The sequence below is a fragment of the Poecile atricapillus genome, chromosome 1 (assembly GCF_030490865.1).
Source record: "Poecile atricapillus isolate bPoeAtr1 chromosome 1, bPoeAtr1.hap1, whole genome shotgun sequence".
NCBI lineage: Eukaryota > Metazoa > Chordata > Aves > Passeriformes > Paridae > Poecile > Poecile atricapillus.
In genome coordinates this window covers 124,748,594-124,767,902 of record NC_081249.1, presented here as the reverse complement: position 1 = coordinate 124,767,902, position 19,309 = coordinate 124,748,594, and the positions used below count along the sequence as shown (strand labels likewise).

Genomic DNA, 19,309 nt, shown 5'->3' with positions numbered 1-19,309 from the left:
AAATGTGTCCATGGCTATTAGGTAGAAACACATGACTTCTGATTCAGGAAGTTCATAAACCACAAATTGCTTGGAGGTTGGCAGAATATTATGGGGAATGCATCACTACATGCTTGGCCTGTTTGTTTAGTGGTTGCTGTTGGAAATGAAATGGTACAGTACTATGGCCTTTAGTTTGACTCAGTGTAGGTGTTCTTGTGTTTTTATTTGAAGGCAGACTAAATCTTTCTATAACATAAAAGAGAGTATTTTAGGAGGAGCTTAAAGATCTGCTATGGAATCCTTCCAGGGTCCTTACAATACTGAAAAAGAGAAGTTTCAAGTTGGTTGTCTTTTTTTGTTTGGCTTTCAAGACTTTCTTTTCTAAACTTAAAGGGCAAAGAAAAGAAAAAAGGTGGATTTGGAGAGTGGTGGTTCTTCGATTTCCTGTCCTAAGCAACAGGCAGAAACAAAGATCAGTGGAGTGCCCAAAATCAATGTTGAATATACAAAGAGATCCAAGCAGACTACCCAGAAGCTCACTGGAAGTGGTGGAACATGTACATTTTTATTGTTCCTCACTTCTTCAGGCACAGAACCATTTTCCACAGCAAAGCACATGCAGACTTAACTAGAGCCCTCTAATTTAGGGCTGAGTCAATGCCAGCATCCTCCCAAAGCAACTGAGGAAAAAAGGTCATTGCTCTCAGTAAAGTCAGAATAGGTGATGGAATTGTGAAGGGGTTACAATGCACACTTTCCTTCCATAAGCTGCTTTCCTGTGCCATCACAGCTGCTGGCAGAGTACAGTAACTGGGATTTGTGCATGCCTCAGCACATGCGCACACATTCTGCTTGGATTGTTTGTTTCCAATAGCTGATCAAGTTCTAATTTCATGTCAGCAGTTCTTTTCTCTGCCAACAACAGGAAGTACAGGATGAAGTAATTCAAGTCTCCTTTCTGTGCAGGTTCTCCCCCCTTTAAAAGTTCTGAAGGAGAAGGTCCCAAAATAGCTATTGTTTCCCTCTGAAAAAAACCACCCCAAAATTACCTGCTTTCTGACACTCTTTTCAATCTTTTTGTAATGTAAATTTGCCTCTGCTTGGGCACTTCCCTCATTACTGTTTTAGTTCAATGTTCCCAAAAGTGTATTGCTCATAATTGTCTAATTTAGAGAGAGAGTATGAAAACTTCTTGTGGGATGAGTTCATGACAGTCTCCAAGCAAACTCCTGGGGGCTCGTGCTTTGGGCAAGATACTTCACACAACCACCAATGTTCTCAGGGTTAAAGGGCAGGAGCAGCCATGGGGAGGGAGGGTTCCTGCCAAGCTGTTTTAGAGAAGAATAAAATCACTTAGATTAGGCTTAGGTGCATCAGACTCAGTCTTGAATATGATGGAGGCAGAGAGTATTGTGAATGCCTGTGCTTAATACAGAGACCATTAAGGAATGAGAAACTATGCAGAGTATACTTTAATTTTTTATATAGTGATGAGTAACATCCTATTCTTTGAGTTGCTGCATGTGAGTGAGTGTGGGGTGTTTTTTTTTTAAACTGGGTAATTATATTTGTATTTAAATAAAAATTTCACTTTAACATCTAACAGTCTTTCAAATATTTTTTTGCTCCTTGGAAACAGCAATACCTTTCTCTTCCTGGAGACTGTCTTCAAAAACAAACCTATGTAGCAATACCCAGGCCCTTGCTTAGTTGTAATTTGACTAGTCCAAATTGAGATGTAACACATTGTCTTAGGTGTTTTGATTAAAAATGCAGTTGTGCTGTTTCAAACAAGTACATTCTGCTTAATAAAGAGTGAGAGAGATATTTTTATTATAAAAGAAGTAAATGTTTGGGTTTGGTTTTTTTTTGTCAGAACTCAGTATTGTTAAATTTACTGATTTATTGTAATACTTTTGTCAATCTATTAATTTAACATCCTTAGTTCTTGCAGTCTTTCCTAGCCTGTTATAAAACAACTTTGCTATGCTCACTTGGGCTGTTGTATAATGCAGGTGCTGCAAGTGGTGATTTTTATGCAAGCTCATGTACTATGGGAATAACTGTGTTCCAAGAGGGAGCTAGAGAGCTATGAAATAATAAACCCCCAGGAACTGTCTGTAACCCTCTGTTTTTCATTTAAATAAAGTAACCTCTAAATGTTTTTCCCATTTCAACTTTGTTTTTCAGGTGTCTATTGATGGAAATGACAGTGTTAGTAGCACAGGAATTATAGGTGAAAATGAACAAGATAAAAAAATGCAGGTATGTGCTTAATACAAAATAATTAAAGATATGTCTTTCTTTTGTCTTTTCTGCCCAGCAAGGTGCATGCTAGGGGGTCCTGTAGCCATAAACTAGGGTTTGCTTCTACCCTTCAGAAGTTGTAGATTTCAAACTATGCAGACTATACTACCTCACTCTGTACAAGATCCTGTCACAAGAGTTTTAAAAGATCCTCTAATACTTACTGTTTTCTTGGGGGGTTTCCTGTTAAAAGATAATTTAAAATTATCTTTCTAAGATTTTTCAAGCTGACTTGAGTATTTCATCAGTAAGAGTCTAAGTATTTCAGAAGTTGTTTTCCAGAGAAGGAGCTGACTTTTGGTAGTATTTAAAGCAAAAAAATACTGTCTCTGTTAAAAAATTTCTTCTAGGAGAGGCCATTCCAGGCATAGGTCTGGAACTGTTCTCTCTTTAATGACTTATTTGGATTCCACTTGCCTTGTTAGGGTCCCTGACCTTTCCAGCAGGTTATAAGGAATGAGTAGTTAGGAGTGTTGCTCCTAGAGAATGCTTAAAGAATAGAAAAATACTTCAATTTCTTATTCTGGATCCATATTGTTAGTACATATAAATGTAAAAACCTTTAAATGTGAAAAGATTTATGTAAATGTTCAAAGGGTAATAGAAAATACAGGTGCAAGTTACTAAGTCTCAAGTTTTTTTCCCTGAGATCAATAAAATTATATAAGGAGAATGGTATTTGGCATTATAATATATTTTATTAAAGGAAAAGGCAAAGAAAAATGTATTTTGAGCTTCAAATATACAACTAAAATAATATTAAAACCTCTGTATCCTCACATGTTCAGATCAAAAATGGAAACGTCTTTTTATTGAGAATGGGGCTTCTCTGGGCAAACCTTTTCTCCTTTTTGCTTAATTTAAGAAATAATGAAGTAGACAAGGAGAAAAAATGTCTTCTTCCAAGATCAAAATACATTATCTGTGAAAGGAATAATTATAGGCTTACCTCTTACAGTTAGATCAAATTTTCTATTTTTAATCTTTTACAAATTAGATCTCACAATATTTAAAGCTGCAGACACTTCACTTTTGCCTTTGTGGCATGACTGTGGAAGGAGAGAATAACTAATATTTGCATTATTTACTGTATTGGACCATGTTCCAGAAAATGAAATTAAGAAATTCAGAGGGTTTGCAGGCTTGTAGGTTGGAATGGGGCTACAACTCCAATGAAAGGCAAAATTCAAGGAAGAGTAAGATAAAACCTTTGTTGGTTTTACCTGAAGTAAGAGCCTATTAAGTAAAATTACCTGTAATCAATATCCACCTAAATATTGATTTTGGCCTCAGCCACAAAGCAAACTGAATGTGGACGTGGTTTTATCTTGTACATATATGGCAACATATGTGCAATATGGAGATGTGCCAATCTTACGGCATCTTATGTTCCAAACAAAACAAGATCTGATATTGCAAAAAAGGTAGTGAGGCTTAGTCTCAAATTCTGACCCTTATAAGGTGGCCTTCAGTTGAAGGGGCCCAAAGCTATCAATTGTGTATGAAAATATAAATAATTCTTATATCTTGATTTAGTAGATACCTACTTGTAACTCCTTTTGTTTTCATATATATTAATATATAAAATAGTCTCATATTTAGATGTAGAATTAAATAGTTGTATATTTATAAACTTCTTAAGTCCATAGGGAACAGAACAGATGCCGCACTACTAAGCAGTCACTCAGACTTGCCTGTGGTTAGTTAGGTGTTTCAGCAAAGAAAAAAAAAGCATAAAACCTCTTTGTAATTTCTATGTGGGAAAACAAAAGACTCTGTGTGCCCAAATGGATATCTCACTATTTCCTTTCAAACCTGCTATACCCATCTGTTCATAATACACACTTGGGTTATATGATTCTGCTTTTATGTGTGCAATAGAAAAATCTGATCTAAGATCTTTGTTTTTCTCCTGTGTTACCTCTCTGAGTTCAGGAAGCATTTGTGATCTCTTAAAAATAGGGGGAGGGGTTTAATTATATTTATTTATTCATTCTATTTAAAAGTATTTGAAATACACAGTGCCTCTCAGTAAGTTCCACATTATTAGAAAGGTGCTTCCTCCCCAGTTTTTGTATCCATCTTAATCTTGGAAAGGTTATGACTGGTTATTTCTTTGCATATATCAGCATATTACAAAATTGTTTTCATTTTCTTTTAAACTTTGGTATACTTGAGCTTTATGGCAGAACTTAGCGAGTTTGTACATATTTTTATATGCTGGAACAACAAATAAATAGTAGTAGGTTTACTGATAGAAAAAGAAAGTAGTCTTTCAGTGCAGGTGCTCAACCAAGTGTATTCTTCATGATCCTTAATGTATTTGATTTCTGTGATTCATGCTGTCATGGATTAAACAGTAGTATCAGTAATGCGTTTCTTGATCCAGGAGGCTGTTTTTTTTTCTCTGTGGTTCCAGAGAAGAGTTTCTGAAGTGATGGAGTTGAACATTTCAGCTAATTAAAAATTTTGTGTTGAACTTTGCTCCTTTGGTCTTACAAACAGTCTGAAGGTAATGGGTCATGCCATCCTCTCTGAAGAATCTGTAGGAGAGGTGTTAGCAGTCAAATTTGTGATTTCTCTGAAAGAGGAAATAAAGGTCTGTGTGCTGTAGCAGGGCTGCAGTCTCCCTGCTGTGGGGGAGCGGTGGTGGGCTCAGGTGACTGAAGTCTCTGGTGATGGATCCAGGCTCTTTAAAAGGGGAAGGAGAGCAGCAGGAGCTGCCCTTCCTGGGGGAGCAGCAGGACTGCACAGGGCTTTGGGATGGGAGATGGCTCAGAGCAGTGTGGGTGCTGAGGCTGTGACTGTGCCACGAGGTTATGATCAGGAAGGAGAAAAAGCCTTCTTCAGACAAGTGGAACAAGCCTTGTGCTCACAGGCCTGCATCCTCACGAGGAATTTTAACATCCTCAGTATCTGCCAGAAGGGCATCACAACATGGCACATGAGGAGCATCCTGGAGTTCAGGGATGGCAACAGGCAATCCTAGAGCAGGTTACTGAGCAGCTGACAGAGACACTTTGCAGAGCCTCAGTTGCCAAGAATTAGTTGGGAATGTGAACATTGGGAGCAGACTTCAGGAGTCTCCATCCTTGGAGATATTCAGAAGCTATTTGGATATGGCGGTGAGCAACCTGCTGCAGCTGGCAATATTTTATGCTGAGAATATTGTCCCCTCATCCATCCTGTGAAATGTTCTTTTGGCAGCTGGGAATAGAATTGGATCTGTAACAAAAGGAAGGTGATTTAAAAGGACAGACCATATAAAATAGTCTTGATTGCTTTGCACAGAGTTGTATCAAAGTGCTGATTTGGGCTTCTGCCTCTGTGTTCCATCTGTATGAATGTTTCTTGCATGCATGAAGGAGCTGTACAAGGGATTTCACTCTCACTTGCAGCAATCCTGAAGCTGTGCTGTTTATTTTCATGTTGTCATGCCAGAAGGGAGATTAGAACCTAGCTCACAATGTTCTTCAATTAGCTTGATCAAAATACATGCATGACAGACCAAGTACAAAATGCTTTCTTTCATTTTCAAGAAGTGCTCATTCTAAGGACATTTAATTATTGTTTGGCCTTTCCATGAACTTATATTTGAAGGTGGTCTGATTTATAACTAATTTCCCTTAGGAGTAGATCTAGCACCTCAGATATAATCTAAGACTTGTCTGTCTAATTTTCTCATTTCACCACTGTGCTTATATTTTAAATTATTTGTCTTTGTTATTTGACTAATTAATGCAAACTTTTAAACTTACTAGATACAAGTAAATATATTTTACAGTTTCCATCATGATTTTCACTTATTTCTTTTTAGTTTATTTATTGAGAACTCAGAAATACATGGCATAGCAAATCAAAGAGAAACAAAAGAAACCTGTCAGAATCAGGTCTGGCTTGATAATAAAATGAAGTGTGTAACTTCTCTGATCCATTTTGGTGGTTGTTTTTTTCAGTATGTGGTTGGGGTTTTTAAAATGTTTTTTCTCTTTCACTTAAGATTGTCTTGCAAGGACACGGAACAAGAGTGACTGCAAAATCTCAACAGACGGGAGAGAAAGCTTTTCGCTGTGATTATGATGGCTGTGGAAAACTCTACACGACAGCTCACCATCTTAAGGTGATAGGATGTAAAATATGCAGTGTTACTTTGTAGATATGATTTTTTTGAAAGATTATGTGGTTAAAAGTAATAGAAATTGAGAGAGAGCCAGTTGCAATGGGGCTGTTTTTTCAAATCTTTATTGGATTGATTTTATATTAATTGGTGGTGCTCAGCTGCATTTACTTAGTGTTCTGGGATCATGTTCAGTTGCTATATTGCCAGCATGTTGAGGTTGTTTCCACCAGCAGTGTCACAGAAATTCTGGAATCCAGCAATTGCTTTATCAACTTTACATTTATGCATGATCATGCAAAAATTCCAGTTCTTGAAATATTTCACCATCATAGTACAAAGCGAGACTCTTGAAAACTAATATTCAAAGTGAAAAGCTGGAGCATCTTTTCTTCACAGGTGGCAACTTCTTAATTCTCTTCCTTTTTTTAAGTTAGGTAAAGGAATTACTGAAATGGTAAATGGTATAGGGCTGCTGACATTCCAGCTGGGGCTGGCACAATCCCTTGCTGATGAGATTAACTCCTCGCAGTGCTGCTTTGTCTCTGACTCCAGGAGTCAGTGAGTGCTTGGCTTTATGAGTCTCTTGCTAAAATGAAGTCCTTTCTGTAGAGGTTTCATGCAATATAAGAGCATCATTTGAAGCATTCAGTGGAATCAAAAATCAGAGAGTGGGGTCTGAGGCATATTTACCTCCTGTCTTTAATGTGATGCATGATGGCAACTCTGCATGTATTTACAGAAGTGTTTTGTGCCTAACTGACTGTCAGGATCAGGTTAGACCTTGGAAAGAGACATCTTTAGTTTTAGGGAAAAACATTGTTACCCTGTTTCATTATCTTTTCATCATTGATATAAACAGACACTTCAGTGTGAGTCTTAATAAGATAAATAAGATATGTTGGCTTTGAGAATGAACTGTTTCTGTGCTGAAGTAATCAGATACAACATTTCATTAAGTCAGTGTATTGGATGTCAACAGGTGCACGAAAGGTCTCACACAGGAGACAGACCATACCAGTGTGAACATCCTGGATGTGGCAAAGCCTTTGCAACAGGTAATCTTTAGCTCCTCCTGCTTGTTAGTGTTTGTCTGTGAATAAAATGAGTTTTTAATATTTCCTTTTTTAACTGCTAAGTTGGTTGGGACAAGTGGAAAAAAAAAAGCAATCTTTTTAGCTAGTGTAGCAATAGAAAGGACAGAGGATTTAACTCTTACTGAAGGGGGAAGGAGGTGAAGCACTCAAAATTTCCCTCACTCTTCACCTGTCATCTGCAGTCAAACTAAATGTTAACAAATAGGCCTTTCTTATCATTAAACTAATAGCAAAAGTTAAATGAGGTGGTAATAGAAAACTGAACCTGTAGGCTAGGGCAGATTCCTCATCTTCTGGTCTAAATTTGAAAGAAACTTTGATAGAAGATGCTGGTTTAAGTGTTCTTTATTTAATTTGTATCAGAGTGATACCTGTTATGAAGTGAAGTCTCCATTTGTACAGATTACTCTGTTCATAAATTACGCTCTCTCTGGGATTGAATTTGATTGTGCAAAGTGGAGTTATGAGGAATGAAACATGGAAGAAAGTGGAAGAGCAAAATTTGTTTCAAATTTTATTCTTTTACTTGGAGTGTAAATCAGTATCATGCTTAGGCTGATACTGTTAGGCTGTTTTTTTTAAGTAAGGAATTTTTAAAATAACTTCATCTGATCTAATACATTTGCTACAATTGCTTTGAATATAAACGAGCAAAATAAATACTGATGCAGAAAGTCAAAAGGGAAACAACCACACTTTCAAAGGGCTGCACCTAAGTTTAATTGCATAGTGTTTGTAAAAGGATTTCAAAACCATGTAATGAAATAGTCTCTTCCTTTGCACCACACTGATGTATGGCTATAAACAGCTGTTTGTTTATAAATACTGTATTTTTGATCAGAGCTATTGTACTATTGTAGTTCAACAATTTTTGCCTTGGACAAAGTTCACTTTAAGTACTGGGTACTCTTTGGCTTAAATAGTGATCATCTTGGTTCACATGCCTTCATGCTTTTAAAACCATCAAGAGCAGGAATTTCAGCTGTTTTAGGGAGAACCCTTTGAAATTAGAGCAGATGCCATTTTCTGACAGACTTTATTTTGTAGAAATGTATACATCACTTGTAAGTACAAGTGAAATTCAGGTTCATTTTCTAAAATGGCCATTTCAGGCTTTTCTAGTCATTATCTTTTCAGGGAAGTGCTGAAAGGAAAATCTTGCTTAAATGCTCGTTGCAAAATAATTTATAGAGGGCCTGATCCAAACTTCACTTCAGACTTGGTAGAGTTTTTGATGATGATGATGAGTTCCTAAAAGTAATCTAAAAGAGAATGAGTGTCTATGACTGCTCTTGGTTAGCACCTGTATATGTGGTTTTACCACTGACTTGGTTAGTGGTTATTGCTTTTCCTATGAGCAAATAATTAAATGTCATTTTGATGACAGTAGTGGGAAGAGGTAAAAACGAATAAAACTAGATGAAATGCACAGCATATGGCTTCCTCAAAAGACAGAATAAATATATGTCCACATTATAATAATTGCAGTTTATCCTTCTGAAGGGAAGGACAAGGATTATGGAGATGTTTTTTTCTTCAAAAATAAAGAATCAAAGAATTTCAAAACTGTTATCCAGAGTAGTGCTGCTCTGTAGGATAGAATGAAGAACTTGTGAAGAGTGAAAGAGTAAATTTTACTCATCAACATTCCTGATTGGAATGGCAAGCACAGCTTTTGCTGGTGATGGTTTATGAGCATCCTGATATAGTGTTTGTGCTATGATTACATCTTTTCTGATCCCCAGGCTATGGGTTAAAAAGCCACGTGCGAACACACACTGGTGAGAAGCCTTATCGGTGCACAGAAGAGAACTGCACCAAATCCTTCAAGACTTCTGGAGACCTGCAGAAGCACATTCGGACCCACACAGGTACTGTCAGCACACATTACTTTTTTGTTAATTCACCTAAGTGGATTTTTAGTTTATTCTCTCTCCTCATTCTATGACTTCATCCTGACAAAATCAGCCTATGTATATTCTCTTTCTGAAGCCCAGTGAGCTCAGCAGCATTTCAGCATGGTAAGCATTTACTGCAAATCCAGCATGCTTTTCTTGGAAAAAGTGCTTAAGCATTCACACTGCTATTGCAAATGCACTAACTTTTATCAGTGCCTCACTTACATTGTCACTGAGTCACTCGTTGCCTTCACAGATTCATCTGCAGCTGTAACAGAACAAGGAACTTTTCCTCAGTATTGCCTTTTAGAAATGGCTTCAGTGTTCCTCAGTTTTGGTGCTTTAATACAACTCACATGCCAGCTTCACGAAGGTTGATATTCTGGGCTTGTTATCCTCATTTCCCATCTCGTCTTCCAGCAGAAAAACAAAAATATCATAGAAAACCAACAGCTACTAAAACTTGCAAAGGCACAAAAAATAAAATCATTCATTTCGTCTAAAAACATTAAATTGAAGGCCAAACCACAAATTCTAGACAGCACACACTACGCTCTGCAAAACTCTGTGGGTGCACACACACGTAAACAAGTTTGCACAGTGTCTTCTTTGTGTCTGTGATCTTCCAAAAGAAAAAACAAAACACAAAAAAACCTTAAATGTAGGAAGAACAATCTATCACTTACTGACCTATTCCATTCAATATATTTATGTCTCTGATAGAGCACAGACAAGCTTTTCCACTGAACTGTCTGAATCTTAGTGAGTCAAGAAGAAAAAATAAAAGAAGTAGGGGTTGGGTTTTTTTCAAATTAAAAATAACAGCATGGAGGGCTGGGATGTGAATACAGGCAGTAAAAATTATTAAAACGTCAGGATGGCATTAAGAGATTTCTGCTTTTTTTTGTTCTTCTGTACACAAAGAGAATCTGTTGGGATTAGTGCTATCTTGATTTTTAAACATCAGGATGAACATGTATCATCTCAGCTCTAGAAGAGGACTGTTGATATGCACTGCATCAAGTAAAGACTATGAACTGAAAGGTTTATAGTAATGTAGGACAATTTCATTAGCCATGGACTGTTTCCTTTCCTTCTTCATGGCCACAGGAGGTGTGTGGTAATTTAATCTCTGTTTAGCAGTTGAGGCAGAAGATTTGAGCCAGCCCTATGTGACCTACTCACCTGAGCAATATTAGTAATAGAATCATCATCTCCTAGCAGTCCAGGGGTCAGAGGTGTCTTATGTGAGATTTGTGAGTGTTTTCAGGAAGCTAAAGGATGAGAGGAAGATGGCAGGGGCTGCTTTGTGCAGGTGGACGGAGCAGTGTGCGCTCATGCCTTGTGCAAGCTGCAGCAGGGCGCCAGGGGAGGCAGATCTGGGCTCTCCCACTCTCTCCCCCATGGCTCAGAAACCTTTCCCTTCCTTTAGCAGGTACATCAGGGTCAGCGCTTTCTTCATTTTCTGCCTCTTTTAACCAGAAGTGACTTTTCTCCTTCTTGGAGTAAAGTCTCGCTTTTAGTGCCATCAAATGCCTGCCTCGGCTTTCTCCATGACTTCCCCAGGCACGCAGCTCTGGGATGAGAAAAGCTGCTGTGGACGGTACCGTAGTGGGGCAGAGCTTCCAGTCTTTGCATTTCTAGAGCTGGAATTCTCCGTCACCTGGAAACAGGTCGCTTTGCTAGGAAGTTGATTAGCATTTGAAAAGGCCCCTTCAGGGACCGGTCTGGTGACATTCCTGCGGGCATTGTTGAAGAGGGATCTGTTGTGGTTTCTAGTGTGGGGTCTGTTGCTGGGTGGGGTTGGCTCTGCAGCCCTGCCGCTTTCAGACGTGTTTGGGGTCCTGGCTGAAGCAAGGATTAGGGGAGCCATGGTAACACAACACTCGGGGAATAAATATACACTGCCTTGGCAGGAAGCTGGAAAACCTTCCCAAAACAGCTGCCCGAAGGAGTGAATAGTAGTTTCCTCTGCCAAGGAGCGAACTGCTTTGGAGTTTCGTGGTATTACTGTCTATCAGGACTTGTTCTTTTATTTTTTAAGTGCATATTGTTGTATCTGTAGCAGTGTTGTGGTCTCTCTTGCTCTCAGAATCTGCTCTTTGGTGAGCAGCACAGTGCGTGGAATGTACTTGGCTGTAGAAGTGGGAATTACACCAGGACAGCCTGTCAGTGGCTCGAACTTCTCTAAATTTAACCCCCTTTGCTCTCCTTCTCCGTGTGCTTTGCTAGATCTGAAAGGTCAGGGTTGCTGGAGTATTATTGGTTGGCCTTGCCTGCTATTCACAGTGAAATGCTTTGGTGCAGTGATGTAAGTTATCGTGCTTAAACTTATATATTACACCAAGAGACTTACTCTAAAAGAACCTGTGTTTGTGATTTGCTTTGGTCTGGGCAGTTGAAATTTGAGTTTCATGGCTACTTCTCTATAGAAAGTTTGTTATTTTTTAAGGTTAAGTGCTTTCTATCACAAGTTTTACTAATCCATGTTTATCCTGGTTATATGTTAAATCACAAAGGTACTTTTTTTGTTTGAAGAATTAACAATTGTCAAATGTCAATGGTATGATACACTTGGTTTGAATAATATATGTATGAACTGGTGAAGTTGTTAAATAGTTGTTAGGTTATGGGCAGTGTGGAAGCTAATCCAAGCAGCTGAGTCTATTCTATACATGTTTAAGTATTAATCCAAATACTTCATAATTTAGCTTACAGACTGTATGATTTTCCTGAATTTTGTTGGTTTTGGCTAAACTAGAACACTCCACAGGGGTTTATTCATCCTATTTCTGACTCAGGATCTCAAATATAAAATTAAGTTGCTTTAGGTTCCTGCATTCAAGTCTCAGTGTAATTTAGAACTTTTCATTCTTTTGTAACCTTTGTGAATGTACCTTTTCTTGTCTTCTTTTTCAGGTGAAAGGCCTTTTAAATGTCCCTTTGAAGGATGTGGCAGGTCATTCACAACATCTAATATTAGAAAAGTTCACATCAGGACACATACGGGCGAAAGGCCTTATTACTGTACAGAGCCAGGATGTGGGAGAGCTTTTGCCAGTGCAACTAATTATAAGAATCATGTGAGAATACACACAGGTATATGAGTGATTTCTTGTATTTTGAAGTTGAATCTGTTTGGGAGAGGCTGTGTCATTCTCCTTGTGAACAATGTTTTGGTGCGTTGTAATTGGGTATGGTCATGTTTATATGACTTGGTAATTCTGTTTGGGCCTCCTCTCCCTTCAGCTGAGGATATTTAAGCAGTTAGATTTCCCACCTTGCTGTCAAGGCAGAATAATTTTGGTTTGGATACAAAGTTTTTTAAACTGGACATTGGACTGAATCCTTAATATGATTCTGGGGCTTGCTTCCCTTGTGAGCTGTTTCTTAAATAAATACCAGTAAAGGACAAATCTGAGCTTAACTTTGCTCACTGTTATGAGTCACCTTTTCATCCCAGCTGTATTTTCCTTGCTGCTGGAACTGTGGTCAAAACTTCCTTTTTTATAGACTGGATGTGAAAATACTTATCTAACTTGATTTTCAGAGTTAATGAGCAGAAATAAGCACAAATTTGAAGATTCCAAATGTAAAAGCAAGTCATAGCCATATCATCTTGGTAGTATTTTTTTTTATTTATATTTTATAGAAACACAGACAAGCTTAATAGAGGGATGTTTTGTAGCTCAGTTTATATTTTTAGTCTACAAAGTAATTAGGACACTTGTTTCATTGATTTTTAAATGGAAGGTGTTTCTGTGTTAAACCATAATTGTTTATACACATGCTTCCTATGGATTTCCTCAGAGGTTTCAATACTCTGAAGTGATACTAGTCGATCAGTATATCTGATCACCAAGGAAAACGATGCGGCTTCCAGTAAAAAAAGAACACAATTCTCAGTACAATGACAAACTGAAGTTGCAGTTTTCAGATGGTGTCATTCTGCCTTCACCAGAAGGATGTTTTAGATAGAATGATAGGGAGAAAAATTGACCCAACTTGTGCTGGCAGTAATTCTTACAAAAAGACAGTAAGACGTTGCATTGATAAAATTTGTGAGGTTGACCTTCTCTGTTGCCTTTGAAATTAAAGTATGGTTGATAATGAAGGTTTGTTCCTAATTATAATTTGCTGGAAATTTTTGCTATGCATCCTGAACAAAGTTCTCTTTATACCTTTTGCTTTCCCATGCAGGGGAGAAGCCCTATGTCTGTACAGTTCCTGGCTGTGACAAACGTTTCACAGAGTATTCCAGTTTATACAAACATCATGTTGTACATACTCATTCCAAACCATACAACTGCAATCACTGCGGCAAGACCTACAAGCAGATCTCTACCCTTGCTATGCACAAACGGACAGCGCACAACGACACAGAGCCCATTGAGGAAGAACAAGAGGCTTTCTTTGAGCCACCTCCAGGTTAGAATTGCAACCTTAGAATCTCTAGTTAAAAGGAAAAAGAAAAAAGGGCTGGATGGTATTTTGCTGGGGGATTTTGATAGCCAAGGAAATTAAAACATAGATAAAAAGTTAAAGTACTTAATAAAGATATCTTAATTTCTCTGTAAGATTTTTTAGGGTGGTAGGCAACTTCTAGACAGAAATTGCATGGTAATTGGCCAGATAATAAGCTCGTTTATAGTAGTCATGGGGTTAAGAAAGAGATTTGAGTTGCAGTCTCAGCAAACCTGCTAAAAACATGCATGTGGGCAAGGGACCAGAGAGACTCTAAGCTAACACCTTACTGGACTTTTGTTAGGGATTTTTCAAAGAGTGCATATACATAACACCATGGCTGGTGGCAAGCTTTTGTGTGGGAGTAAAGGCTCTGCCTTGAGAAAAATATCTGGTTTTGCAGCACAGTGATATGGGCTGTTTTTGCTGTGGTTTAGAGCAGTTTCTGTAAACTGTCCGAGAGGCAGAGATGAAAATGAGCTGTTGTGCTGCACTACTCCTCAGAGTATGCTGTTCATGGTATCATGAATATTGAATCCTATGAATCCTAAAGAATCAGACTGAAGGAAATACTGATATGATAGCACAAACACCACCTGTCAAATTGTGATTTTTAGATGTGCCTGGAGATTGGAAACATCCACACAAACTGTTTTGGTTAGAAAAGTTGTTTTGCTGCATGTTCATGGGAAGCTGCACTGAATACCTCAAGCAGACTTGCTGTAGCTTAATTCCTTCTTTTAAAGGAATGATAACATTCATTTGCTGAGGTTAAACATTTATCAATATAATGAACTTAAATCTTCACACAAAGGCACCGCTATGGTCTTCTGTATGTTTGTTAATTAATAACTTGTAAAAAAACAATTCCAATTGTGTTTGCATGGAGTGGTTAATATTTAATGAATAAATAAGAAATGTTTTTCACATTTTAATATTTGCTTACATACTAAATGTATATGTAGTCTTTATCTGTCTTTTAAACTCATTGATAGAAGATTATACCCTGTGTTCCCAAAATAAGACTTTCTGACTTGCTTCTGGTATCTTTCTTTCTTTTATTTTTCTCATCTTTCCACTATTTTTTTCTGTTGGAGTGTTTAAAACCTTCAGACAAGCCTGGGACTTAATCCTTGTCATTTGCTCTCCTGGGAGCATTTAGAGTGTCTTAAGTATCCTCTTTCCTTCTTTGTATCCAATAGGACAAGGTGAAGATGTGCTCAAAGGCCCCCAGATCACCTACGTGACAGGTGTAGAGGGAGAAGATGTCATTTCTGCACAGGTTGCTACAGTTACTCAGTCAGGATTAGGCCAACAAGTAGCACTAATATCCCAGGATGGAACCCAACATGTGAGTAACTGCAGTGTTAAATGCTGACAAAACCATGCTGAGGATTGAGGCACAGGTTTGTGCCTCTGAAATCACACAGGATTCTTGATAAACATTTGTGGGTTTCTTAAGGAAGGAAACTTCTTTGGAGCTGTGTCAAGATATGTTTAGGGTTTTGCCTCCTGTGGAATACCTAAATATGTGAAACCACATATTTTGACACATGAAACTGTATCAATACAAAATTAGGGGATTGGTCTCTCCTTGTCTTTGTCACTCTGAAAAGGGCTGTTTTAACAACTGTTGTATATACAGCCTGTTTCTGAGGTTTCTCACAATTCCCTGATTATGCTGTTAATATCTGATGGCATCTTCACTGTCTTGTTTGCACACACTTTGAGGCGTGGAGGAGTGGGAAGTCTTTTCAGTCCAAGTGCTTCCTTTACCAGCAGTTTGGTTGGTAGTGTGCAGTTTCTAACATAAACTAAAGGATAAGGAATCCTTTGATACTATTTTCCACTTGAACATTCCTATGGCTTTTTATTAAGCTTTTTCATGTATACATATTTTTAAGGATTTCATATGAAATTTCCTTGGAAGGGGATTTCAACACAACTCTTGATTCATTGTGGCAGTATATTGAAGGCTTTTGGGAAGAAGCTTCTGTATCAGCTGGCAGGGCAGCTGAAATACCAGTAACATATGAAAGATATATTCTGAATTCAGACTGAAGTAAAATATCCTAGGGGCCTGTTATATTGCCAGCTCTGGAAATTGCAGCAATACTAAGTAACTGGCATTTTTACTCTCTAAAATGAAGGCCTGCAGAAGCTTTGACATAGAATTCTTACATTTAAATTATCTTTCAGCTTGACTTCAGTTGTGGGATTTATTACCTTGTAAATCAGACATCAAATTACATATCTGATGCCCTAATGCATTTATACTGGAGACATCAGTAATTTATATCATTAATCTGTTACAGATTGTTTATTTGTGGTTTAAATTCTAAGCCCTTGTAGGCCTCTTTAGTATTTCCATCAAGATCAAAGTATGTCAGGTGGTGCAACCTTGAATCCCATTGACCTCTGTGTAAGACACATGCATAGATAATCTATTGTTAGAGTATCATAATCTAAATCTGCTGTTATTTGGGATACTCTCAGATCCTCATGGAGTTGTAGGCTCTGGGATTAAGTATGCAGCCCCTTTCTGCTAGGGAGAGCCATATTCTTTTCTGTAAACAGGTAAGTGTATCTGAGAGGTCATGAACTGTTAGATCCCAGCCAGTGAGGCAGATGGAAGGAGGGCTCTGATCTGAGCAGCAATCAAGCCTTTCCCTGCCTCAGGAGCTCCTGTGTGTTGCAGGTGAACATATCCCAGGCAGACATGCAGGCCATCGGCAACACCATCACGATGGTGACACAAGATGGCACCACCATCACAGTCCCTGCCCACGACGCCGTCATCTCCTCTGCAGGAACGCATTCGGTGGCCATGGTCACTGCAGAGGGCACCGAGGGACAGCAGGTGAGACACTGCCCTGCACACTGGGCTCGTGTCCCTTGGGGAGCTGCTATTAAATGGCCCCTGAGCCATCACACTTCTGTCATTGTAGATTTATCTCAGCAAAGCAGTTTCCAGCTGCCAGCACACTCCCCTCACAAGCCTGATATGTTCTACTCTAGTGCTGTACATCAGCAGATGGTGGTGGAATGCTTTAAAAACAACCAGGCCCCAAGAAAAAAATCTGATGTACCAGTCCAATGATTCATTTAGGTGTCTGTAAAATAAGACCTGAAAATGCCAAGCATTTTCCCCAAAGTCACATAGTAAATGAGTGGCAGAACTAAGAATAGAATCCAGTATGAACTGTAATTTCATTGGTTAATATTATGGGACTGCAATTTATTTGGCAGATGGGAAACATTTGTGTAAGTATATATCTGTGGGTTGGTTTTTAATGTGCAGATAAAACAGCTTTTTAGTACAAATATGATGTTATCTATAAGTTAAAATATATTCTACTTTTCTAAAATTGCACCACATGAAAATGAAGATAGTTATTAATCTCTGTGTAGATAATCACAGGTCTGTAGGTGCCTTTATTGAATTGCTACAGCCCTAAGGACATTTATATTTTAAGACCTAGTAGATAATTTAGAGAACACAATTATGGCAACTTTTCTTTTGCACAATATAATTACACTCATGAGCAATCCCAGCTTTGAATGTAACTGTGAAGGCAGTGGTGGTACCAGGTGAGGAGCAGGAGCAGATCTGCCAAGCAGGTGATTCTGTCCCTTTGTCCTGAAGGTTGCAATCGTGGCCCAAGACTTAGCAGCGTTTCACAGTGCCTCCTCAGAAATGGGACACCAGCAGCACGGACACCATCTAGTGACTACAGAAACCAGACCTGTTACATTGTTGGCTACATCCAATGGGACACAAATTGCAGTGCAGGTAAGATGGCGATAAATGGGTTTTTTTTGAGTGTTTCTTACTTTTAGAGCTAGAAGCTACCTAGTCAGGTAACAATGATTTGGATAAGTTTGGTTTCCCTGAAAAAAAGATAGCTTACAACCATATGATCTCATATTTAAAATAATATATACAGTTAGGAAGAGGAATAAACAGCATCTGATTTTCCAAATATACTTGTAGAATTCCCAGTAAAAGGGGAAGGCTGGGGAAAGGCCAAACGTCAGTTCAGCCGAGTTGTTCATGGAGTCAGAGGTTTTCAGTGAAAAAGTGCTTTTGTTCATCCTTCAGCTTTACATATAATGCTGACTTATATAAAGCCAAACTCTCAAGGGTAAATTGCTATGAACTTACAAAATTAGCAGATTTATTATTTGAACCTTGAAATGCTAATAATAAAATAGTGCAAATGGTTATATAGAAAGATTAATAATCAGAAATCTCGGGAAACAGTGACCTTCTGTTGTGTGCCAAACCTGCACAGTAGAAGCAGTCTCTGTAAATAGTTCCTCACATTGTTCAAACACTGTCAGGAAAAGGTAATTTCTAGGCATGAAAGAGCTCCTAAGAGCTCAGATTGAAAAGAATAGTATTAATATCCTCCAGCAGAAATGAGCGATTGTTGTTTTACCCTTTGTTAAATGGAAAGTAGCAAGTCAGATGCTGTTGAAAGTTGAGAAGCTCTGAATTCTGAACTCTTCTCTTTTGAGCTAAGTTGGCACTAATCAAAACTGCCTGTAAGAGAAACCGTGTCAGAAGGCAATTGTTTGCATGAGAGCAAGCAAAAAGTCACTTGCACCCTGAGTAGTGAGACCTTTGAATGAAAGGAAAACAGGCACTCTGCACAAGCCCCTCTTCAGTTACCAATAATGGAGCTTTAACTTAAGTCTCTATGTTAGTTAAACTTAAAATACACAAAGAAGAGAGAGAATTCTAAATTGAAATACTATTGATTGTTCCTGAGGGTTTGATTGGCTTTTCTTTTGTACTTTGATACTAATAAATTAATCTATTTGGTTTCTAAGTACTGGTAAAGCCAGTAGCCTAACAGTCCTTATTGAAGCCCTAACGAGGTGAAAAGAGAGGTCTTGATTTGAGTGGATCCCGAATGTGATATGCAGAGGCTGTAAAAATAAGTGATACTTAGAATTGTCCCATTAGGTCAAACAATTTGGTTTTACCTTTCACATTCTTATATGTGTTTCTCCTGAGCCAATAGGTAATGGCCAGCTTTACGTTTTTTTTGTGAGGTTGAGGTAGTCTTCAGTGTTCCCCATGCCATATTATAAAAACTCCATGGGTTCCTTCCCAAAATTGTGTCCAGTTGTCTTTATTCAGGGTTGGTTATCTTGCTTTTGGTAGTACTAGATAATTTCCTCTCTAAACTAACTGTAGAATCAAACAGTGTCATCACAATAGCGTTTTTATACAGTTGGGATTCTGCAGTAAATGTCCACTTTTTCTATAAATTATTGTCATGTGGTGTTCCAAAGAGCTGACTGTTAGAGAGTTAAGAAAAATGAAGATGTTTGTTTGTTTTACCAGTGATAAAATGTAATGCAACAGCCACTGTGACTTCTGCAAGCCTTGTAAGTCTGAGCTTTGTAATATCTGCCAAGTAAAGTATCACCTA

The 19,309-nt window shown here is 38.1% G+C and overlaps 1 protein-coding gene across 9 annotated transcripts in view; it reads left to right on the top strand.

Annotated features, from left to right (window-relative positions):
- The window catches only part of ZNF143 (zinc finger protein 143), a 43,412-nt gene that overhangs the window by 16,793 nt on the left and 7,310 nt on the right, over positions 1-19,309 (top strand). For all 9 annotated transcript variants that reach the window (XR_009277103.1, XM_058834060.1, XM_058834079.1 and 6 more), the window contains 9 exons: positions 2,173-2,247; positions 6,290-6,409; positions 7,389-7,464; positions 9,249-9,374; positions 12,321-12,500; positions 13,602-13,829; positions 15,068-15,216; positions 16,564-16,725; positions 17,512-17,658. Coding sequence is in view for 8 of the 9 variants with exons in the window: in XM_058834060.1 (XP_058690043.1) it covers positions 2,173-2,247; positions 6,290-6,409; positions 7,389-7,464; positions 9,249-9,374; positions 12,321-12,500; positions 13,602-13,829; positions 15,068-15,216; positions 16,564-16,725; positions 17,512-17,658 (1,263 nt within the window). In the remaining variant the exon portion in view is untranslated. The remainder of the gene's footprint in view (positions 1-2,172; positions 2,248-6,289; positions 6,410-7,388; positions 7,465-9,248; positions 9,375-12,320; positions 12,501-13,601; positions 13,830-15,067; positions 15,217-16,563; positions 16,726-17,511; positions 17,659-19,309) is intronic.